The sequence below is a fragment of the Plecotus auritus genome (assembly GCF_963455305.1).
Source record: "Plecotus auritus genome assembly, chromosome: 8".
Lineage (NCBI taxonomy): Eukaryota > Metazoa > Chordata > Mammalia > Chiroptera > Vespertilionidae > Plecotus > Plecotus auritus.
In genome coordinates this window covers 85,145,338-85,170,289 of record NC_137782.1, presented here as the reverse complement: position 1 = coordinate 85,170,289, position 24,952 = coordinate 85,145,338, and the positions used below count along the sequence as shown (strand labels likewise).

General features: G+C 45.0%; 1 protein-coding gene across 1 annotated transcript; it reads left to right on the top strand.

Annotated features, from left to right (window-relative positions):
• The first annotated feature begins 18,879 nt into the window (after positions 1–18,879).
• Positions 18,880–22,594, top strand: THBD (thrombomodulin). Its single transcript, XM_080684258.1, has one exon. The coding sequence runs from the start codon at positions 19,039–19,041 to the stop codon at positions 20,773–20,775; it is 1,737 nt and encodes a 578-aa protein (XP_080540384.1). The 5' UTR covers positions 18,880–19,038; the 3' UTR covers positions 20,776–22,594.
• The last annotated feature ends 2,358 nt before the right edge of the window (positions 22,595–24,952 follow it).

Here is a 24,952-nt window from a genome sequence, read left to right as displayed (position 1 = left end):
CTTAAAGGATGGAAGAAGGAAGCAGAAGAGTCAGAGAAAGATGTGACAACCAAAGCAGAGGTCAGAGAGTGAGACAGATTGGCAGATTCTGTGCTGTTGGCTTTGGTGATGGAAGAAGGAGCCACTGCCAAGAAATTCAGGAGACCCCTAGAAGCTGGAAAAGGCAAGGAAAAGGATTCTCCCCTCAATTTCCCAGAAGGAGCTCAGCCCTGCTGACCCCTCAACTTTGGACTTCTCACCTCCAGAACTGTAAGACATTGATGTGTGCGGTTTTAAATCACTGATCTGGTAATTGGCTATGGACAGCAGCCATAGGAACTAATATGCTCCAGCACAAAAAATACTAAGCTACTCATTACCAACGATAGACATAATCAATTAAAAAAATATATATAAAACTTTGTTCTTTAATATGGAAATAATGGCATCTCACTGAAGATTAATTAGAGAAAATATGAAAAATTATGTCTGAACTAATGCAATGTCTGTAGGACTATAACCTTGGCTCCCATATCTCAACTTTGTGTGAACTGATTCATGGAACGGAAACACCACCTGCAGTAGAAAAGACTTATCTGGTTAAGTAACCAAAGATGAAGTAGGGTTGTCCATACTTCAGGAGTTGGTGAGTTCAGGGCACTAGGGAATGTCAGTCATAGGCTTACAACTTACTGGAAGCCACATGATGGAAAATTCCAAGTATCCAATGGGGATACTTTAACTGAAAGAACAGAAGAATATTTCTCTCCTCCTTTGCAATTCAAGACCTGTTGTCATTTAAATTTCTCCTATTACTCTACAACTTTCTAAAAACTCAGTGTATTTTGCTTTTGCTTTCTCCCTTCTTCCTTCTGATTCTACAACCTTTCCTTCACCCACCAGAATTGCACAACAGTAATAAGTAAATCCATAATGGGGCAAAAATTGTCCTTTACACTTGAATAAAATGCTTATTAGTTGTTGAATTTTTATCCTCCTGTCCCATATGTTCTTTGAACTAGAGAAAGCTTTTAAAGGCAAGGTCTGAATCTTCTGGAATTCTTCTTTTTTAACATACATATGACAGAGGTAGGTCCAATCTGGCCTACTGTTTTTGTATAGTTCATGAGGTAAAGATGATTTTCACACTTTTTAATAATCAGAAAAAATATTTCTCAACATGTGAACATTATAAAGAATTCACAATCCACAAATAAAGTTTTATTGGGACACAGCACTTCCATTCATTTACAGTGGTCTATGCCTGTTTTTATCTACAGTTAGAGACAAAATGGCCTGCAAGGTATAAAATACTGACTATATTTCCCTTCTGTTGACCTCTGGATTAAGGAATATGACCTAATGGACATATAGAAGATACTATTTAATGATGATATTTGGCTAAAAATAGGGGCCAGGCTTTGAAATATAAATAAATTAGATCAGACAAATGGCAATTCAGGAAGCCATACTTGAACTTACTGAGGTTTGTACCAACTGGGTAGACTGCATGTAACAGAAATCTGATTATAGTGGCAGAACCAAAGGGGGATTTATTTATCTCCCCTAACTAGAAGTTCAGAGGATGATAGACATGTCTGGGACTATGAATTCTTAATGCTCTGACCCCGTTGTAATTTATCCTACTTATGAATAACTGGAAAGGAGCAAAGGGAAGGCCAAATAGTACAGACATGCCATTTGTGCAGCTTTGCCAGCAAGCTGCAGTTCAGACACATGAGCAGTGAAGAGTGGGTGAAATAGGAAAGATATTTGACTGTCAGTCACACCTGGGAACAGGTCATTGGCCAGAGTAGGTGTGGCCACTGCAAACACGAAAAGATTCAAGATACTTAATCTTGTAAACAAAGGAGTTTTCTCTCTTGCCTCTTGTGCTCCTGGCTACAGGGCCCTCACTTTCCTGCATTCGCCCACATGGCCCACAGTCATGTGGGTCCCACACACATGGACTAATGGACGGCAACTAGCCTAATACTGAACTGGACCCAACTCCACCATGGAATGGAAGCTCTGGATGCTGGCTTTGCTTCTAGCTCTGCTGGATCCCCAGCTATACATCTTCCAGAACTAGAAGAAAGGAAATGGCACTTCAGAAACTGAGGGACATAATTCCATCAAAATAAAGCTTTCTACCACATCTCATCCTCCCATGTGGGCCTCTGGAAATGCTTATTCCAGCAGGACTCTAAGAAACCCACCCACACTAGCAACAGAGAAAGACCATCCACACATGGTAACATCCAGTCTTTGGTAACACTTTTAGCATCTTGAATTCTTTCAGTCTTCCTGCTTTTATCTCAATGCATGATTTCAGCTTCATGATTCTGATCATGCTGCACTTTGCATCCTTGCAGATTTCCACAAATTCCACTTAGCTAGGCTTAAAAGTGTATTTCCACTACCTCATCAGAATACCAGGTTAGGAAGAGCTGAGCCCCGGTGGGTTCTGGGGTCCATGGAAGCATTGTCAGAGCCAGGACCTAAAGTGGAAGGCCAGGAGGAAAAGGAGATGGGTGGTTAGGATGTGATCAGAGCCATGGAAGTCACTCCATTCATGTCTCACATCCCACGAGCCAGTTGTTCTCATGCTTGTGCATCAGAATCCCCAGGAGTTCTCACTCAAACCAGAGGGCTGAACCCAATTCATGGAGTTTCCAATTCAGGTCTGGGCTGCTCCCAGGAACCTGCTTTTCCGACACTTCCCAAGTTGATGAATAGTGTTGACAGAGAGAAGACATGCTGATGCTGATGGTCCAGGGAACTCCTTCCCACACAACTGGAGAGGACCACTGAGACTGTAGAGGAGGGCAAGGGAAGGGGCCAGTTCCTCTGTGGAATGCTGTCAGTGAGTCCATTCAGTTGCTACTGGCTCCTTCTCAAGCACAGTCACATTAGCTCACCTAACTGCTCAGATCTTGTCAAAGGCAGATTATGATTCTGAAGGTGTGAGGTGAGGTTAGAGATGTTGCATTCTAACAAGTTTCTAGGTGACCATGCTGATCTGGGGACCACATGCAGAGGGGAAAAGCTGCAGGGGCTGCCTTGGTTGGCAGATTCCATTCTCTTCCTCAGCTTATCACAACAGGACCACCCTGTTTCCAGCCCAGCTGCCTCTTACTCCACCAGAGGCAGCGATGCTTGAACCTTCTGGGGCAGGGTGTCCTCATCTTTGTCACTTCTCCTGAGCCTGGAGGAATGATTCATTTGAATTACATTCTCAATGCTTTGGGAGGATTCTGGGCCAGAAATGGAAACAGCAGCAAACACTATCTGGAAAATAGAAAGCCAAATATATTTTTTCAGTCATTATTTTCCCCAGATTCAGAGACTGCTTAATTCCCAATGAAATACAACCTTTGGATTGTAAGATAAAATATAAAAAGCTCAAAACCCATAGGAAAACAACTGGAAGAGCATACTCTGTGAGAAAACAGAGTTGAAAAGTGTCTCTGTGACAAGTTCTGAATTAACTTATTATCAGCTGTGTGCATTTATCTTCCTTGCAGTAGAACCAGCTGGAGTTCAAAATGTGGACGATGGATAATGATGCCAGAATGCTCCCTTGCGTCTGTTGGCCCCAAGGTTCTTCAGTGGCCAGCTGGTCATCAGAAAATAAAAGTGATGACCATTGCCCCTTTGCCTGTGGCATAACAGATAAGAAGTGTCCTATTGACCCTCTTTTCAGGAGTGCTCTTTAAGGGACTCTGAAAGCAAGGGTCTCGTTAAATATCCCAAAAGTCCCTTCCAAAGGCGAATAAATTCTAAAGAAGAGCCTTTGCCAGCGCTGCTCTGGGATCCAGCTTCCGAGTTTTTCCCAGTATGAAAATTATTCCCAAAGATTTGGGTGTGGACTGAATGCTTCTCCATCCCTCGGTGGGTGGGCTGGCTCTGGATGCAGGTGAGTGGGGCCTGAAGCTCCCCAAGTGAGTAGCCACCCTCTTGCCACTGAGCTTGCTGAAGCCTCTGGCACCCACAAGCCTGTGGGTAGAAGTGGGATTTCTGAGTGATGAACTCAAATATTGGCATTCCTTCATGCCAGAGTCAGGCCCCCTCCTTATAGTTGCTCTCTGTAACTCCTTCACTTCCCAGAAAGCCCGTCTGCCCAAGTTCAAGATGTTCTCAGTTAGTTCACCCCTAATTGTCAAACCATCCTGAAGGCCTGTTCCCAGCCACCAAGGGTCTGCAGTGCTTAGTCTGCAACCTTCCCTCATGGAGCCAGATATTGATGAAAAGAATCCGTCTACCTGGCCTGGCACCTGAGAATTGCAGAAAGAACTCAGGTCATTATTGTTCAGTAATGACCTGTCCAGATAATAGTGGTTTGTAAATATTAATTGTTTCCATCACAAATTTGGGGGATATTTGTTACATAGTACCTGTTTCCCTGAAAATAAGACAGTGTCTTATATTAATTTTTGCCCCCAAAGACACGCTAGGTCTTATTTTCAGGGGATGTCTTATTTTTCCATGAAGAAGAATACAGTACACATTTATTGTTAAATGAAAATAAAGGAAATTTATTACCTGTATACGGTACGGTAGTACGGTAGTTGTCAACACAAACCAGACAAACTGTGAATCCTACAGTATCAAGAATTTACTCATTTATTCAATGACAATCATGTCATCATCTTCTGGAACATCATCATAACAATCCAATACCTGAATTTCCTGGTGAATTTCTTGTGACTCCATTTCTTTCAGAATCAGTGGACCAAATCTCTCATGTTTAGCAATAGCACTGTCTTTAAATGAGTACTTCTTGTCAAGGTAGCCTGCTCGCAGTGCATTTGCAATGCAACTGTCAGTGATTTTCTCCCATGAATTCTTCACCCAAGTCACAACTTCTTGCAGTTTAGGTTTCACAAAGTTTCCACGCTGATTTCTCTCCATTCTATTTTCAATGTAGTCATTAATTTCCATGCGCAAATTGTCTTTGAATGGCTTGTTTATTGCAGTATCAAGAGTCTGGAGATAGGCCATCATTCCTGCGGGAATCATTATCTGATCTATTTTTCTTTCGTGAAGAAATGTCTTCATGTCTTTAGCGCGGTGAGTGCTGGCTGCATCCCAGACTAGCAGACCTCTTTGGCTCCCTCGCATAACAAGCGGCAGCATTAAATCGACCCACTTCCTTATAACTGCTTGTGTGGCCCAGGCTTTTTCAGTTTCAGGGATAAAAACGCCCAAAACACGTTCAATCTTTTCCTTCTTGCCCTTAGAAATGATTAAAGGTGGGATTTTAGTGCCATCCAGACGAATTGCCAAAATACAGGAAACACGTGCACTTTCGTAAGCAGTGGAGGGAATGTACGCCAAGGGGGCACCCTGCTGTTCAATTGTTGTTTGAGATGATTGGCCCATAAACACTGCAGTTTCATCCATAGCAATCATGTTGGAAAGATTGTATTTAGAGAAGTCAGCATCATCAATAAAGGACTTGAATGCAAGTGCTCGCTTAATAACTTGAGTATCTTCCAACCTAAACAATGTTGTAGATCTTCTTAAAGACAGTTCACTTCGCTGAAGGAAATTATCCAGCCAGTGTTGTGATGCTTTGAAGTCTTCGGGGGCTATGTCAAACTGTGGTGCCATTGCAAGGGCAAATTCTTGAATCTGAGCCCTATTCACAACCAAAGCCTTTGCTCTCCTGTCAACAACCCATTCACAGATCAGGTCTTCCAGCTCGGAAAATAATGGTTGCCGACCTGATCCACACTTGCGCTTTTTAGCATTTCCCTTGTCCACTTGTTCAATGAGGTTATCATACTCTGCTCGCCATTTTCAAACCAATCGGATACTCAACATCTTCTCTTTGCAGAAAGCAGTAAGATTTTGGCCCCAAGAGTCTTCCACGATTCCTTTCTTGTACTCCACAGAGTAGCTTTTTCTTTTTGCGCTCATTTCTAGGGGTAAAAAAAAGGAATTGGGGTATCAAGGTTGGGGGAGGGGGATCACTCAAAATGGCACAGGGGGGATCAGAGGGGGGAATCAAAATGTCACAGGAGAATCAGAGGGGGGATTACCATTTTAGTAACCCCTTTTGATCCTCCTGTGTCATTTTGATTGCCCCCTCTGATCCTCCTGTGTCATTTTAAGTGATCCCCCTCCCCACACCCCTGTGCCACTGAACACCTTCACCAGACATCCCCCCTACCCCTTTATCAGACATTTACCCCCTGGGGCCTGCCTGGGGACTGTCACTGGGCTTGCTGGGGCCTGGATCTGGGCTGGAGCAGGGTCTGCCACTGACTGAGAACCTTCAGTCATCATGAAGGCGGCTGCGAGCATCAGGTAGTGTCACCAGAGACAGACCAGCACTCACCACCTTCACCACGTCCCGTCCACTCTAATCCTCCTGTTCTTCTACACGCATCTGCGAAAGTCTCCTCCTCTCTCCCGCCCCGCGCTCGCAGCTCACTCCGACCTCTGCTCCGCCTCCACACAGCAGTGACCTCAGGACTCCGCATAACGTCACTGGTTGCTAGACGCCAGTCGGGGCGGCCCTAGCGACCAGTTTACGGTAAATTAATTTTCATTCTGAGAAAATAAGGCCTGGGGTCCTTATTTTCGGGGGATGCCTTATATTTCACTCAGAAGGAAACCTGTAAGTAGGTCTTATTTTCGGAGGATGTCTTATTTTCGGGGAAACACTGTAGTAGGTAACCAATTGTGCTGAACACTGACACGCTCACTCACATTATAGCAGAGGCCAAAGGGCCTGCATAGCCCAAGACATCTACTCTCTGGCCCTTACTGAAGAAAATTTGCCAACCTCTTGCATCCATAAAATTCCTCTGGTATCTGGGTCTTAAGTGGTGCTCTTATCATCTTGCCTTCTGCAACTCAAATCAAGAAGCCACAGATTTAGCAACTAAATAATAAATTGGCAATTATTTGGGGGTTGAGTTGGATCCATGTGATAAAACATCTGTTCACTTGTGAAATTTGTTTTTGGGGAAACACATGCACTGGGCTTAGGGGAGAGAAGAACAGCCCTTCCTAAGTTCATAGGGGCTGCTCTTTCAGGAAGCCGATCAAAATACATTTATTAAAAACTTTAAAAGCAGTGAGCTACGAGCGACTTAAAACAGATAATAAGTGTCCTATTGACCCTCTTTTCAGGAGTGCTCTTTAAGGGACTCTGAAAGCAAGGGTCTCGTTAAATATCCCAAAAGTCCCTTCCAAAGGCGAATAAATTCTAAAGAAGAGCCTTTGCCAGCGCTGCTCTGGGATCCAGCTTCCGAGTTTTTCCCAGTATGAATGCATAAATGCCCACTCACCATCTGTGGCCTAAGCCGAGACCACCATATGCAGTCAGAAAGGGATACTGTCCACCCTCTGGAGTTGCATTGCTTCTTTCCTCTGTGCTTCTCTTTTCTCAGAAAATACATCTTGATAGAAGGGCCACAACACGAAACCTTAGTGAGAAGACCAGGTGATAGCCCATGGATCTACAAGGCACAATTTCTCTCTAGTTTCAAAGCGGGACACACTGGTCAGCCATGAGCCACCTCTGGCTTATGGAAGATCCACTGAGATGACAGATACAAAACTCTGTTTACAGGGGGGCAGCTACTAATATCATTTGCTGCCTCGGATAAAACCTCCAGTGGTGGGGAAAGGAGGGCTCAGAGATGCATTTGGTGACCTCCACAGTTGATTATTAAATGGGGGAATATAATTTCTTCTTTTCTTAATTGTTTGACTGAGATATAATCTACATAACAGTTCCCTCATTTAAAGTGTACAATTCAAATGCTTTCAGCATATTTATAGAGTTGTGTAACCATCACTGCAAACAATTTTAGAACATTTTTATTATCCCCAAAGAAACCCATACCCATTAGCAGTCATCCTCCCCATACCCCATACTCCCATTTTCTAGGCAATCACTAATGGACATTCTGTCTCTTCAGATTAGTCTATCCTGGAAATGGGATTATGTTTATTTCATTTTGCATGATGTCTTCAAAGTTTATCCAGATTGTGGTATAAATCAAGACATCATGTCTTTCCATTGTCAAATAACAATCCATTTAATGGTATATATCACATTTTATTTATATATTCATCAGGTGACGGGCATCTGGGCTCTTTCCTCTGTTTGGCTATTAAGAGTAATGCCATTATGAGCATTTGTGTACAGGTTTTTGTGTGACATATGCCTTAATTTATTTTGGTATGTACCTAAAGGAATTACTGAATTCTATGGTAACTGTAAGTTTAAAATTCTGAGGAATTGCCAAACTGATTTCCAAAACAGCTGTACCATTATATATCTCCACCAGCAGCATATGAAAGAGTTCCAATTTCTCCATGTCCTTGCCAACACTTGTTATATCTGTCTTTTTTATTCTAGCCATCCTGGTGGGAGTAAAATGATATTTCATCATGGTTTTGATTTGTATTTCCATGATGACTAATATATGATGTTGAACATTTTTACTAGTATATTAGTATATTTTGATTTGCATTTCCCTGATGACTAATATTTCCCTGATGTTGAACGTTTTTTCTTGTGCCTATTGGCCATTTGTATATCTTATTTAGAGAAATGTCTGTTCAGATCCTTTACCTGTATTTTGATTTAGTTGTCTTTTTATTATTGAGTTGTAATATTTCTTTGTATATTCTGGAGACTCTTCATATACATGATTTACAAATATTTCTTCCTATTCTCCCATTCCATGGGTTGTCTTTTCAATTTTTTTAAAATATATATTTTTATTGATTTCAGAGAGGAAGGGAGAGGGAGGCAGAAACATCAATGATGTGAGAGAATCACTGATTGGCTGCCTCCTGCACAACCTACACTGGAGATTGAGCCCGCAACCTGGGCATGTGACCTAACCAGGAATTGAACCATGACCTTCTGGTTCATAGATCAATACTCAACCACTGAGTCACATCGGCCAGGCTGTCTTTCATTTTTAAGAACAACTTTTTTTTTAACTTTGATAATCTATTTGTTTTCTTTTGCTGCTTGTGGTTTTTGTGCCATATCTAAGAAATAATTGAGTATCCAAGGCCATGAAGAATTACACCCTTGTTTTCTTTTAAGACTTTTCTAATTATAGACCTTTTACCCATTTTGAGTTAGTTTTTTTTTGTGAGACAAAGTAGAAGTCCAACCCTACCTCATGTGGATATCCAGTTATCCCAACACAGTTCCCTGAAGAGAATATTCTTTCCCCCCATTTAATTGTTTTGACTTTTTTTGTGGAAATTAATTGCCCATAAATGTGAGGGTTTCTTTTTTGAATTCTCAGTTCTATGCCATTGATTTATGCCCACCCTAATGGCAGTACCACACTGTTTTGATTTCTGTAACTTTGTAGTAAATTGTGAAATGAGCAAGTGTGAGCCTTACGGTTTTGTTGATCTTTTCCAAGATTGTCTTGGTTATTTGAAGTCTCTTGAATTTCTATGTAAATTTTAGGATCAGCATGGAAATTTCTACCAAGATATCAGCAGAGATTTTGATAGGGATTGCAATGAAGCTGTAGATCGAATCTGGGACTTAACCATATTAAGTCTTCCAACCATAAAGATAGGATGCTTTTGCATTTATTTAGGTCTTCTAAAATTTCTTTCTTTTTTTTTAATGTTTTAAAAAATTTATCTTTATTGTTGAAAGTATTACAGATAATTCCCCTTCTCCCCCCCCGCCCCCCCGCCCCAAAGTGGCCCTTTTAATGAGTTTTTATTTATTTTTTATTTTTTTATTTTTTTTATAAATCTTTATTGTTCAGATTATTACAGGTGTTCCTCTTTTTTTCCCCCATAGCTCCCCTCCACCTGATTCCCCACCCCACCCCACCCCATGCCCTCCCCCCCCCCCGCCACTGTCTTCATCCATAGGTGTAAGATTTTTGTCCAATCTCTTCCCGCACCCCTCACACCTCTTTCCCCCTGAGAATTGTCAGTCAACTCCCTTTCTATGTCCCTGATTCTATTATATTCACCAGTCCATTCTGTTCTTCAGATTTTTTATTCACTTGATTTTTAGATTCACTTGTTGGTAGGTGTGTATTTGATGTCATCTTGTTGTTCATAATTTTTATCTTTACCTTTTCCTTCTTCTTCCTCTTCTTAAAGAATACCCTTCAGCATTTCATGTAATCCTGGTTTGGTGGTGATGAACTCCTTTAGCTTTTTCTTGTCTGTGAAGCTCTTTATCTGACCTTCAACTCTGAATGATAGCTTTGCTGGGTAGAGTAATCTTGGTTGTAGGTTCTTGCTGTTCATCACTTTGAATATTTCTTGCCACTCCCTTCTGGCCTGCATAGTTTCTGCCGAGAAATCAGCTGACAGTTGTATGGGTACTCCCTTGTAGGTAACTAACCGTTTTTCTCTTGCTGCTTTCAAAATTCTCTCTTTGTCTTTTGCTCTTGGCATTTTAATTATGATGTGTCTTGGTGTGGTCCTCTTTGGATTCCTCTTGTATGGGGTTCTGTGCGCTTCCTGGACTTGCAAGTCTATTTCAACATTGTTTTTGCAGTTTTGTAAGTATACATTTTGTATTTCTTTTGTTAAATGTATTCCTTAGCATTTTAATTTTTGATGCTGTTGTAAGTATAAAAATACAATTGATTTTTGTATGTTAATTTTGTATCATATAACTGCTAAACTTGCTTATTAGTTTTTACAGTTTAATAGTTTCCTTAAGATTTTCTATATATAAATAAGATAATGCCATCAATGAATAGAGGTTATTTTATTCTTTCCTTTCCTGTCTGGATGCCTTTGATTTGATTTCCATGCTTACTTAACTGCCCTGACTAGAATTTCAGTAAGCTATTTTTTAAAAAAGTGGTGAGAATGGACATCTTTGTCTTGTTTCTCATCTCAGGAGAAAAGCTGTCAGTCTTTTACCATAAAATATGATACCAATTATGGATTTTTAGCAAATGCAATGCATTTTCTTTTACAAAGAGTAGGTCAATAAAGGATTGTCAATTTTTTACCTTCCTTCTTTTTTTTTATTTTATTTTTATTTTTTTTTATTGATTTTTTACAGAGAGGAAGGAAGAGTGATAGATAGTCAGAAACATCGATGAGAGAGAAACATTGATCAGCTGCCTCTTGCACACCTCCTACTGGGGATGTGCCCGCAACCAAGTTACATGCCCTTGACCGGAATCGAACCTGGGACCTTTCAGTCCGCAGGCTGACGCTCTATCCACTGAGCCAAACCTGTTTTGGCTTTACCTTCCTTCTTGAAGAAAGCCTGCATAAGATCCAAAATTTAGTAAAATATTAGCTTTGCTATACTGACATGCTGTCATATAATGAATAACATTTGCTCACCAGGCATTTTATTTTTTCATCCTTGGACTCATATATTGCTGCATAGCTATAGGTATTAAATTTTTATGTTTGAATTTTAGTATAATTGTAGTTTATAAATATAATATTTTTAATTTCCTTTTTTATAATATCTAAATTATTATAATTAACATCAAGGTTAAAATAATATTGATGTGTTTATTAGTCGAGTACTAATAATGGTAACAATATATAATTTTGACACTCTTTTTAATGTTTTCTTTATACATTCTGATTGCAATTTTGACAACCATTATCTTGAAAACAATAATTATTGTAGAACAGTGTTCTTTGAATCTAAGAAGGAGACATTCACATGCCCCACCAATAGCTTCCATGCCCCCAACAATAGCTTACTTGAGGTGACATTGTCTGGCTCTATGTGTATACCAGCACCATCCAATAGAAATTTCTGTGATGATCAAATGTTCTCTCTCTGTATTGTCCAGTTTAGTAGTTGCTAGCCTTTGGGCACTTGACATGTGGCTCTGGTTTTTTTTTATTGTTGACAGTATTACAGATGTCTCCCATTTCCCCCTCTTTGCCCCCCTCTGCCCAGCTCCCACCCCACCCCAGGCCTTCCCCACACTATTGTCTGTATCCATTGGCATGCATATATGTTCTTTTTTCTTTTTGAAAATGTATCTTATTGATTTTTTACAGAGAGGAAGGGAGAGGGATAGAGAGTTAGAAACATCGATGAGAGAGAAACATTGATCAGCTGCCTCCTGTACACCCCCTACTGGGATGTGCCCGCAACCAAGGTACATGCTCTTGACTGGAATCAAACCTGGGACCCTTCAGTCCGCAGGCCAACGCTCCATCCACTGAGCCAAACCGGTTAGGGCTATGTTCTTTGGTTAATCTCTTCCCATCCCCTCCACTCTTGTCTCCACTGAGCTCTGTTCCATGTGTCCATGCCTCTGGACCTATTTTGTTCCATAGTCAGTTTATTTTGTTCATTAGATAATACAGATAAGTGAGATCATGTTATATTTGTCTTTCTCTAACTGGCCTATTTCTCTTAGCCTAATACACTCCAGGTCCCTCCATGTTGTCTCAAAGGGTAAGAGATCTTTCTTTTTTTAATGCTGCATAATATCCCATAGCATTCCATTATGTAAATGTACCTCAGCTTTTTATTTTTTTATTTTTTACAGATTGGAAGGGAGAGGGATAGAGAGTTAGAAACATCAATGAGGGAGGAACATCTATCAGCTGCATCCTGCACAGTCCCCACTGGGGATGTGCCGCAATCAAGGTACATGCTCTTGACCGGAATCGAACCTGGGACCCTTGAGTCCACAGGCCAATGCTCTATCCACTGAACCAAACAGGTTAGGGCTGTACCTCAGCTTTTTATCCACTTATCTACTGTTTCCAGATCTTAGCTATTGTAAACAACACTGCTATGAACATAGGGATGCATATATTCTTTCTGACTAGTGTTTTGGGATTCTTAGGATATATTTCCAGAAGCAGGATCACTAGGTCAAATCACAGTTCCATTTTTAGTTTTTTTGAGGAAACTCCCCACTGTTCTCCACAGTGGCTGCACCAGTCTGCATTCCCACCAGCAGGGCACTAGGGTTCCCTTTTCTCATCTTCACCAGCACTTGTTTGTTGATTTATTGATGCTAGCCATTCTAGCAGGTGTGAGGTGATAGCTCATTGTAGTTTTAATTTGCATCCCTCTGATGATTAGAAACATTGAGCATCTTTTCATATGTCTATTGACCATCTGTGTGTCCTATTTGGAGAAGTGTCTATTGAGGTCCATTGCTCATTTTTAAATTGGATTGTTTGTCTTCCTTTTGTTGAGTTGTATGAGTTCTTTGCATATGTTGGAAATTAACCACTTATCAGATGTATCATTGGCGATTATGTTCTCCCATAAAGTGGGTTCCCTTTTAATTTTGAAGATGGCTTCTTTTGCTGTGCAGAGATTTTTAGTTTGATATAGTTCCATTTGTTTATTTTTTTTTCTTTTGTTTCTCTTGCCCTAGGACTTGTAGCAATGAAAATTCTGCTACGTGAAATGTCTGAGATTTTACTGCCTATGTTTTCTTCTGGGATTTTTATGGTTTTGCAACTTATATGTAAGTCTTTTATCCATTTTGAGTTTATTCTTGTGTATGGTGTAAGTGGGTGATCTAGTTTCATATGTTCCTGTCCAACAGAGGAACTGATTTTTAACTTTAATTTTAATAAGTTTAAGTTGAAGTAACCATAGGTGTTTAATGGACAGTGTTTGCCCTTTTCACCTACCTTATCCCCAGATGTCAGTGACAGCAACTTCCATCCTGGGGTCTGGAACATTTATCACCAGCAGCAATTGGTAGGCAGTCCAGTATCACAACAGCACTGATGTCCTTAGCACCAATAATTGTGGGTTTTCTCTTCTTCCATGGGAGAGGCTCACGTTCTAAGCCAGCGTGTGCTTCCATGCAGGATATGTGGCCCACACACAGTGCGAAGCGATGGTCTGCATCAGGGGACCTACGAGTTAACAAGTCTAAGAGCAGGTGTTCATGATGGAACTAGAACATTCTTATATCTCTTAAGCGAAAAGCTGCCTTCCACATGTTGTCCGTGGATCCCCTTCTGCATCTGGACTCCTCTTCATCTGTTTTAACAACATTCACACATGTTTGCCTTCAGTACAAATGGCCAGGTAGCTGGGCTGGCCTCTGTCACAGACATCAAACAGAAACTCCCACCTGAAAAGCAGACCTCCCTGCCGGACCCAGATGACCCAGGAGCTCTTCATAAAGCTTTTCACCAGAACTAACAACTATTTGTTGAATAGCTGCTGTGTTCCAAGAAAGGTAATAATCACTGTGCATATATTTTCTAATTTCCAAGAGAATTCTGTAAATTAGATACTATAACTCCTGTTTTGGGGGGAGAAAACCAGAGTTGCTTAACAAAGTTCTAGCAACAGGTAAAATCAGGAGGGCTCACACATATTTTATATACTAGTTTTTTCATCCTAACGTGGGCTGAAGAATCTTTGTTTCACCATTTACTAGCTGTGTGGCCTTGGGAAATCATTTATTCTCTCTGACCTTCAGTTTCCACATCTGGAAAGTGAGGAATTGACAATGGATGCCCTTAGGGCAGATGAAAAGGGGGACTCCTTGGGCCCAGGGCTGCTTCCCTGGCTGTCTTCAATTCCTTTTCTGTTCCTCCTAGGTCCTTCAGCTTCTTCTCTTTGCATCCCCCACCCCCCCTTTTTTTTTCTTCACAGTTTCTTATTTTATTATTGGTAAAAATGCTCAGCTCATCTAAATTTTACCCACAGACATTTACTGAGTCTCCACTAGGGACAGAAACTGTGCTGGGTATTGAACATAATCAGTAGCTTATTTCAATTCCTATGGATCCAACTATATCCTTTTTTAGATAAAATTTGCTGAGCATTTACTATGGCTCAACTGTTCTAAATGCTTTACATGTGTAACTCATTAAATCCTCCTAATAACACGTTGAAGGAGTGGAAACACAGCAGAGGAAACTGAGGCACAGAGAGGCTGGGTTACTTGCCAAATATGACACAAGATATAAATGATGGAGCTGGGACTCAAATCCAGCAGAATTGGCTCCAAAACCCACACTCTTACCTCGGAGGCACTGAGGTCGCCCGTCCTGTGTTTGCAGGTTAACCTGAGCAAGTCAGATTGAAGCGGGGGCAGGGGTGGGGGCACAAAGCATCATATACAACAGGGGCTTAGATAACTCCTGAGCACCATCTATGCCCACAACATGCTGTGTGGGAATACAAAGATGTATAAGAACAATGCTCCATCCCCAGAAAAATTAGATTTTAAGTCTAGCAAAGAGCATAAGTATGTGATGACATAAAGCAGGGAAGGTGTGGTAAGTGCTAAAGTGCTGATAGAAAGTCCTATGAACTTCACAGAGAGATCAGTTCTGGTGTGGTTCCTGAGACACCCTTCTAATGGTGCAGCCTACCACGTGTGCCTGAAAGAAGGGTCAGGGTTCAGTAGATGGAGGAGAAGCAAAAGCAAGAATGTTCCTGGCAGAGGAAGAGACAGGAGCTCTGGAATGAAGGTGAAACAGGATGAGGCCTTTCTCCCACAGTCAGCAGGGCCCCCTCTTGCTCAGACTTTCAGCAACTGTGGAGACCAGTAGGACACCAGGCTTTAAAACTTGTGAGTGGAGCGGGATACCGGGCCCAAACTCCAGCCCAGACTCTTGCATGCAAGTTTCCTATTTTGCTGCCACAGAGCAGAGGCAGAGCATCTGAGCACTTTCAGCATGGCGAGTCTGAGAGGGGAGAACATGGAAGCATCTTGGGCTCCTTCAGCAGGGCCTGGGCACTCTGGGGGTATGAGGATCCAGAGGCCGTTAGTAGGGGTGAAGAGCCAGAAAAGAAGCCAGGAAAAGAGTTGTCTTAGAAGAGCAGTGATAAGGGCAAGGACAAACCAGAGAAAATGATAAAGTCTGAAGGCAATGATTTCAAATGGGGTGGCTCAAATATTTATACAGGGAAATAATGGTTTAGGGTCCCTGCTGAACACCCCATTCCCAGTCTGCTTTGACATCGATACCATGACAAGGAGAATGGTTTAATTTGAAAAAGGTGGGATATAAAGAGACAGGCAGAGAGCATGGGCAGAACCCTGAGGACAGAAGGGTGAAACCCCTCCCCCCGCCCCCCTAGCAGGAAGAGAAGAGGAAGGGCAGGTGGACAGATATGTCAGAAGATCTGGGAGGAAGGGACTTGAGAATGGTGAGGACTCAAGAGTACAAACAGCACAAACAGCAGTGTCTAGAAAGATGAAAAGAAGTTATTGGCTTCAGTATTTAGGAGACAAGCAGTGTTCCTTAATGAGCTGTTCCAGTAAAACAGACCTGGGCTGGTAAACCCTGGTGAGGGTGGCAGACCCAGGGGCTGGTCAAGGAGAGGGAGCTGAGTGTCATTCACATAGAGCCAGAGGGCGTGGCCCATCTTGTGCTGGAGGCACAGAGACAGTGAGGGTAGTTTAAAGCAGGTAAAAAAGGCTCAAAGTGATGGCTGGAGAGGGGCAAGGATTGACAGATTGTCCTAGAAGGCAGGGGCGATTTCTGCTGAGGGCTAGAGGTAAGGTCTGAGGGATCAGAAAGGCCAAGTAGGTGTGCCCATCCATCCTTTTACAGGGTAACCCACCCATGGTCAATGCTCCACTCCACTTAGCTGTTGCCATGGTTTCTTTCTATATGGAAATATTCAACACTTCCTCATCTAGGGTTAGCCTGAGTCTCAGAGACATCATTGAGCTACTAGGCTATTCTCAGACTTCTAATCTTTTTTTTCCCCTCCTTTTTCTTTCAAGAGTCAGTAATGGGTTTAATGAGACATGACTAGGGTGTCCCATCAAAGATGGTCATGGTGAATCAGCTAGAACCTATCCAAGAAGTGAACAAGAATGGTGTGGGACAAGCCCAGATGCTTGGATGTCTCACAGCTTCTTTTAGGGCTGGCAGGCTCTGGAGGGCCCCAGGCTTTGTTTAATGCTTTGCTGTCACCGTTTTGAAATTCTTAGTTAATTTGGAACCAGGTGTCCTGTCCCCGCTCTTGTCTCATGCACCCAGACAATGTCCCCCACGTCTGCAGGCCATGCCCAGGGGCTGGCTGCACCTGAGGAGTCATCACCCCGGACAGCCCAGGCGGCCAGGGGATGTCAGGCCAGTGCCTGCCCTGCTCCCACTGGGAACAGCTGGACTCTCCAATCTGCTGATCTTCCCTTCCTTTTTCCAGAGGAGCAGTCTCCCCGTTCTGGGGAGCTTCAGACTCGGACCTCCAGTTTCTGTGAGGGAGCTGGGGCAGCTTTCCCAGGACCTAGCAGCGCTGCTCAGTGGGATAATCAGGAGGCTCTGCTGGTCCCAGCTCTGGACTCCAGGCGGCAGGGAGTGCAGAAAGGGACCAATGTACCTGTCCCCTTTCACTTTCACAGTGTCCAGCCCCGTCCAGCCCCCTTGATCACTGTAGTCAGTCCAGTCCAGCAAAAAGGTGCTTGTCTCTCTCATGAGGACCCCACCACACTCTCCTGATCTTACTAGGGAGGCAAGCCCTCCATAGGTAGGTCTAGGGATCGGAAGGGCTTCCTGGGGTGCCCTTGCCTGACACCCCCCCCTCCCCCCCCCCCCCCCCCCCCCCCCCCCCAGCCAAGGCCAGGCCGCTGTACTCCCAACACTCTTAACCCTTTCAGCCCAAGTGTGGAGATTTCCAATTTCTTCAGCTTTGTTTAGAGTTCAACAGCGTCGCCTACTGGTAATTCGTTGTGGATGACAATAGCCAAGAGACAGCAAAGGGTGTTATTAAAAAAAAAGTTTACTACTCTCCGTTGTATTTTGGACACACCCCTCCGCATTCTTGGTAAGTGAATAAGCGGAAAAGGTCGCCAAAGTGACAGATTCCCATCGCCTCCTCCCAGTTCTCCCTGCCCCGCCACTCCACAGGGTCGCCCCTCTTCAATGTCCTTTGCCACACAAGTGACATTTATATGAATCTCTGTTTCATTCTGATCTTTCAGCCAAATGAAAAAAAAAATCCTTACCAGATCGAAGTAGGATCTGCTTAGAGCCCACAGCGCCTGCCAGAGAGGGCTTCCGTGCACCCCTTGAAGATGGACGGACTATGTGAAGCTGGACAAAAACAGACCAAACTGGCAAATGCGCTCCCCAACACACCCGCCCCCATAGGGCTCCTTTGCCTGCCACCGCTTCTGCAGGGACCTCGGAGCCCTGACAGTATCCCTGAGACTGATGAGGTCTCGCCTAGGCCGATGGCGCTCAGAGACTCCTGTGTCCCTAGCTGTGTGTGTGTGTGTGTGTGTGTGTGTGTGTGTGTGTGTGTGTGTGTTGGGGGGGGTAGGGGGGAGGGCATGGGCGGGAGGCGGAGTCGCGGGCGTTAGACTATTTCTCCCTTCGCTCATTGTCTTAGTCTAGCCACACCCTCTGTGTTGTGGGACTGAGCGCACCCCTGTTTTCAGAGCGAGGGTGGGTCCAGCTCTCTCCCCTTTCGATTGCATCTTTGGGGAAGTCCACGCCCTAGGCAGCCCCTCCCAAATCCTCCTCTGTTGAATACCTTCTCCCAGAGTCCCGCAGGTGCTGAGCACTACTTCCCCTCATCCTTCATTCAGAGCCCTCCTCTCCTCGTCTTCCCAGGGTTCTACAATACAGGCTGTCCTTGAAATTGATGATAGTAGCTTATTTATGAAGAAAAAGAAAGAGGACCAAGAGATTAGGATGGGCGGCGAACCTGGAGTCCGAGTGGAGGGAGCCGGAGTGTCGCCCGGTCGACAGGGGTGGTGTCTGCGCCTGGCAGCCCCGCCCAGGACCGCCCAGAGCCTGGGCGCGTTTTCTCATCCCGGCCAGGAGATCCCAGGCGCGAGGGCGGGCACTAGGAGTCGGGAGAACCCAGTAATCCGAGAATGCAGCATCAGCCCTTCCCACCAGCACTTCCTTCCTTTTCCCGAACGTCCAGGAGGGAGGGCTGCGCTCTTATAAACTCGCCCTGGCTCACCGGCATATCAAAGGCTGCTTCGCCTAGGCTGCCCCACGCAGCCCGGCACTTCTGCTCCGGTACAGACGCGAACAGCTGTCGCCACCAGCGCCCAGCGCCTCTTAGAAACGGCCGGGCTCTGACCGGCGGTGGCGCTTGCGCGGTCGCCAGCGCCTGCACGCGGTGTGCGGGACAGCATGCTGCGGGTCCTGCTCCTCGGCGTGTTGGGCTCTGCAGCCCTGGGTCTCCCGGCGCTCCCTCAGCCCCAGCCCCACGGAAGCCAGTGCATCGGACAAGACTGTTTTGCGCTCTTCCGGGGCCCTGCGACCTTCCTCGCCGCCAGCCAGGTCTGCGAGCGCCTGCGGGGCCACCTGATGACCGTGCGCTCCTCGGTGGCCGCTGATGTCATCTCCCTTCTACTGAGCGGCAGCGGAGGGGGCGAGAGCCCGCGCCTCTGGATTGGCCTGAAGCTCCCGCCAGGCTGCAGCGACCCGGGTCACCTAGGTCCCTTGCGGGGCTTCCAATGGGTTACGGGCGACAACAGCACCAGCTACAGCAGGTGGGCGCGGCTCCACGAGGCCCCCGCGTCTCTCTGCGGTCCGCTGTGCGTGGCAGTTTCGGAGGCTGGCGTCCCCGCACCAGGTGAGCCGTCCTGGGAGGAGCAGCAGTGCACCACGGAGGCCGATGGCTTCCTCTGTGAGTTCCACTTCGCAGCCTCCTGCAGGCCTCTCTCTGTGGGGTCCGGTGCCCTGGCGACCGCCAGCATCTCAGTCAACTACAGCACCCCGTTCGGGGCCGGAGGTGCTGACTTCCAGGCGCTGCCGTTGGGCAGCTCTGCCGAGGTGGCGCCCTTTGGAATGGAGCTGGTGTGCGAGCTGAGGCCAGGCGAGGCCGAGGGCCGCTGGGGCCGGGCCAGGCCGGGCGCCTGGGACTGCGGCGTGGAGAACGGCGGCTGCGAGCACGTGTGCAGCCGGAGCGCCGGGGAGTCCCGCTGCCTCTGCCCCACTGACACCGCTCCGGAGGCCGACGGGCGCTCCTGCACCGCCCCTGAGGAGCACTTGTGCGACAAACTCTGCCATCACTTGTGCCACCGCAACCCCGACGTGCCCGGCGGCTACTCGTGCATGTGCGATGTGGGTTACAAGCTGGCTGCGGACCAGCACGGGTGCGAGGACGTGGACGACTGCATGCAAGTGCCTAGCCCATGCCCTCAGCTCTGTGTCAACACGCAGGGCAGCTTCGAGTGCCTCTGTCATCCTGGCTACGACCTGGTGAACGGTGAGTGCGTCGAGGCTGCGGACCTGTGCATGGGAAATAACTGCGAGTACCAGTGCCAGCCCTTGAAGGAAACGGAATTCCCGCCATACCGCTGCATCTGTGCGGAGGGCTTCGCGCCCATCCCCCACGCCCCTCACAAGTGCCAGATGTTCTGCAACCAGACCGAATGCCCAGCCGACTGCGATCCCAACTCCCCTGACAGCTGCCAGTGCCCTGAGGGCTACATTCTGGACGAGGGCTCAGTGTGCACCGACATCGACGAGTGCGCCAATGGCAATTGCATCAATGCACTTTCCTGTAAAAACCTCCCTGGCACCTATGAGTGCATCTGCAGGCCCGGCATGGTCAAGACTGGCAGCGACTGTGACCCCAACCCCGTGAAGGAAGTCGAGGACGGGGGCTCTGGGGAACCTCCGGTCAGCCCGACACCTGGCGTCACCTCGAGCCCCAGGCCTGCAGGGTCTGTGCATTCTGGCGTACTCATTGGCATCTCCATCTCCAGCTTGTGTCTGGTGGTGGCGCTTTTGGCGCTCATCTGCCACCTGCGCAAGAAGCAAGGCGCCATGCAGGTTGAGCTGGAGTACAAGTGCGGGGTCCCCTCCAAGGAGGTGGTGCTGCAGCACGGGCGAACAGAGCAGATGCCTCAGAAACTCTGAGGGGTCTCCCTGCCTGGCCCCAGGTGTTGGCTTGGCCTTTTCTTCCTCATGTGCCTCATTCCCTGGCCTCCTCCCCCAGCCTTACTCCCGAAGCACCTTAGCTGGCATCAGAACTGGAGGAGACCCCCATCCCTTCTTTTGCCGACTCCAGGAATGGTTGGGGAGGAGGGACTGGAAGGAGGATGCACCCCGGTTACTTCCATGATGTCACCAGACTACTGGGCAGAGATGGCAATTTTAAAATGAATATGAAGATTGCAAAGTGCTCCATGCCCTCTGTAGGGCAGGAGGGGTGAGCACTATTGGGCAGACTGTGATCCGATGGACTAGTGAGTGTGATTGTGTCATGTTGATGACTAAAATATTTATTTTTTTAAGTATTTACGACTTGTTTTTCTATTTTCCCTACCTGTATGTCTTCATACCCACATTGTGTCCCTCCCTACCTTCCCGCTCTCTTTCTCACCTTCCCTATCTATGTATTTATATACTCCCACTTGTCAAGTGGTAGTTAAACTATCTTGGTGAATTTTTTTTTTTTTTTTTTTTTGCAGCCTCTCACATTTATGAAGCCAAGCCTCATTTCCCCCTCTCATTCCTCTCAATTTTCCCTTCCAGGAACTGGGCCAACCCATCTGAGTCACCTTACCTGTATCTGACTGACCCTACTTCTACTTTTAGCTGTCTGCCTAGGCAGAGCTCTTATGTGAAAGAGAGCAAAAGCACTAAAAATAAGAATGGCTGGGCATTTGTTCTTTCACCAGATTTGCTAATTTATCCTGAAGTTTCATGCTTCCATAGCCAATATCATTTTAACAAAGGTTAAGATGTGAGAGGCATTTGTTAAATTAATGATGCTGGACTGTCTTAGAAATTCAACCCAAGGAGTTCTGTGTTTGTTTGTTTTTTAAACAGTGAGCCTGGGTTTTATTATCGGTGTTTTGATTTGGACTGAAAGATAGTCATTGTTGTTAAGCTTTTATGCAGTTTCCTTTATTATTATTGTTGTTGTTGCTGTTGTTATTTTTAACAGTGTTGGAATGTTCACATGATTGCTCTAGATTGAAAGAAAAAGGAATCATTTCCCAGGAGATAGTTTAAGAAAGTTATGAGTTGCCTGATTCATGCCAATTACCATTTTGACTCACTGTTTTTGTCATTTGTAGGCTAAAATAAAACCAGCTTTACTGTTTTGGGGGCATTTGGGAGTTTGGGGATGGAACCTGGGGGATGCCCAAGCCAAGCCCTAACCTTGATCAGGCCCGTGAGAATGTCTCCTATTTCAGAGGGGCCTTCTCACCTCATCCACTTGGAACTTGCTCCCCACAAGAAATGGGGGCTGTCTTCGCCCTCCCCCAGCAGCTGGTTAGAAATGCAGAAACTTGGGTTCCACTCTACTGACTCCATGAGAATCTGTATTTTAGCAAGTTCTGCAGGGGCTTATCTGCCAGTATGGTTTAAGAAGAACGGTTTCAGACAGCTTCCAACTTCTGGAATTGAGCAGATGGGGATCAGTAATAAGTAGCAGGCCAAGTCAGGGCCTTTATTACCAAGAAACTGAGGAATCTTAATTTCTAGTAGAAAAAACTAGGTACACTCCTTTAGACATCATTAAACAGGGTTTTTGGTTCAACTAAGCTAGGAATGAAATTATGAATGGGAAAAAATGTGTATCTTTTGTGACAAATATTTTTTCTACTATTTTGTAAACTCAGCATATTTGTACATATTTATTTATTGGAGATAAACTAGAACACGGGCAAAACCCTTGCTTATGACATCACCTATAGAAAATAAACAAATAACAGTGTGCCTTGGGTTGCATGTCTGTCCACCTCCCCTTCCCCCAAACCCCATTTTCCATAATTAAACAATGCAAATACCATGAACTGAATTTAAAGGTTGCTCCACACCCATCACTAGCTCATGGCATCATCTCTGACTTTGAAAGAAATTTTTTCAGAGGAGATTGTTTTCACTGTAGGATGTCATGTTCTATCTGTGTGCACAAATATTTATTTACTTTTCCTTCTGTAACCATAACAACTTCATACAAAGGACTTGTGTCAATGCATTTTAAAATGCATTATGGGATTATTTTTTTGGGATGAATTAAAGAAACAATCCTTCTTGGGGCATCTCTAGAATCCCAGTTGTGTGTCCTTCTGCACAAGATTTGGTATTATTTGCTCCCTGAGATACACAAACAGCAGTCATGAGGGAGTCTCAGTCTATGGCTCATATTCAAACAATCAATTCCACATAACAAGGTCCCATGCAATATTAAATCATTCTCGTTTCTATTGGCGATTAGAAACACTGTCTTTAATATACAAATCTTCTGGGCCCCTTTTCCTGGGTTGGTGGAACTGGCTGAATTTTATATACAGTGCTCTGAAAGTTTTAATAAAGCAGAAGTTAGGAGAAAATTGAATTAATCAAATATTCGGACATTTTTATACAGCTACATAATGCTGAATTCTTCAGTTTTAAACTGAGTAGTTACTGTTGTGAAGGCGCAGATGGAGATTTCAACATACATCTTAGATAAAGTTGACAGCTTTGGTGTGTGGGAGTGAGAGGTGGCTGCTACTATGAGCAGTGCCCTAGCAAGAAAAGTGGTCCAGCAGCATTGTCCTTAGGAGTCTGGCAGACTAGCAGAACACCAAATTCAGTAGTAGGTACATATGAAGGAAGAACTCACTGAGGGGGGCAAAGCAAGCACAGATAAATTGTGCAGGGGGTCTAGAGGAGAGAGGGTAACTTACAAATTTGTCCCCATACCTGGCCTTCTATTTTTCAAAAGGATCTGCTCCCAAGTAGCTATCATATTGCCTCTCAAGGACCCATTCCTTTAGGTTTTCTTCCTCCAGAGGAGGGGCATTTTCTTAACATAAGAAGATCAAAACCCACTTTTAAGACCCAGGAGCAAGAACTCTTACCAGGCCGTCTTGGACTACAGAACATGGGTGGGGTGAGGGCCCAGGCCCTCCCAATCATCCTCACTTCCTGTTCCCTGGGAGCAGCATGTATGTTTACAGGCCTTATCTGAACTTAAGATTCTCAAAACAATTAAGAAACCACAGCCCCTCTCTGAGAAAGACACCAGGACCATATAAACAAGCAGTTAGCTACAAAACTGTTCCCCAGCATTCAAAATTAAGGTGGTTCTTATGGAAGAGGGGCCGAGAGTCAACCTCCATAATTTCTGCTTTTATTCACTTTGTTAGATCTAAGACTTAAGGGGAATCCCAAACCTCAGCAAGTGCTACCAGCTTGTCCATGATGTTCCACAGTGGACAGGGCCTGGGGGAGAAGCCCAAGGTGGTACTTCTGCATGATTCAGAATTTGATTTTATCAATCAAATGGCTTTTTATTCTTCCCTTTGGACCTAATCTCTTTCCTTGGATTTGTTCAACAAATTTGAGTAGGTAGTCTGTTCCTGGCATGATGATAGGTATGGTGATAAGTCCCTGCCCTGAGAAGCTTACACTCTGGTGGGGGAGAGAGATATGAAATAAATGATCACTCCCAATTGATATTTAACTTAGAAATGTGGTAGAAAGCCCCAGGTGCCTAGCAAGGGACAACTGTAGGGTGGGACTTCACCCTCAGAGTGGCCTTTCCTTCCCTAGCATATCCCTGGTCATGAGATTTGGACCCCCTGACCTTTCCTCTCTAGAGATAATATCTAGGCCTCAGTTGTATTTCAGCTCCAGGCCCAGAAAAGTAGCCGTGGCTGACCTCAGGACCAGCTGCATTGAATAATGACCCCCTGCCCTGGTGCCGACCAATCAGGGGAGACCTAGACCCTGAAAGGACACACCTGGAAAGCTGTTGGATATTCTATTAAGGTCTTCTCCTAGCACCTCCCCTAAAAGCTTCACCCTTAAAACCCTTAGGACTGAGGACCCAGTGTGCTTTCCTCCGCAGGAGCACACCAGTGCCTTTCTCTTCCCCTTCCTGCCCCAGGCACATTAACATTAGCTTCCATACTCCCAAGCTCCAAGGGCCCTTCCTTTCCTCTATAACTTGTTTCCTAAGCCATTTTCTTCTAGGAATTACTTCTTCTACCTCTGTGATTTACCAAATAAATGTTCTCTTATAGTTTGGGTCTTGGCTCTGAATTCTCCTCTAGCCAGAGCCCAAGTACCGAGGTTGCTGAACCCAGGTGTG

What these genes read in the sequence shown, in the direction of transcription:
- THBD (XM_080684258.1), top strand. Translation starts at nt 19,039, where the DNA reads ATGCTGCGGGTCCTGCTCCTCGGCGTGTTGGGCTCTGCAGCCCTGGGT.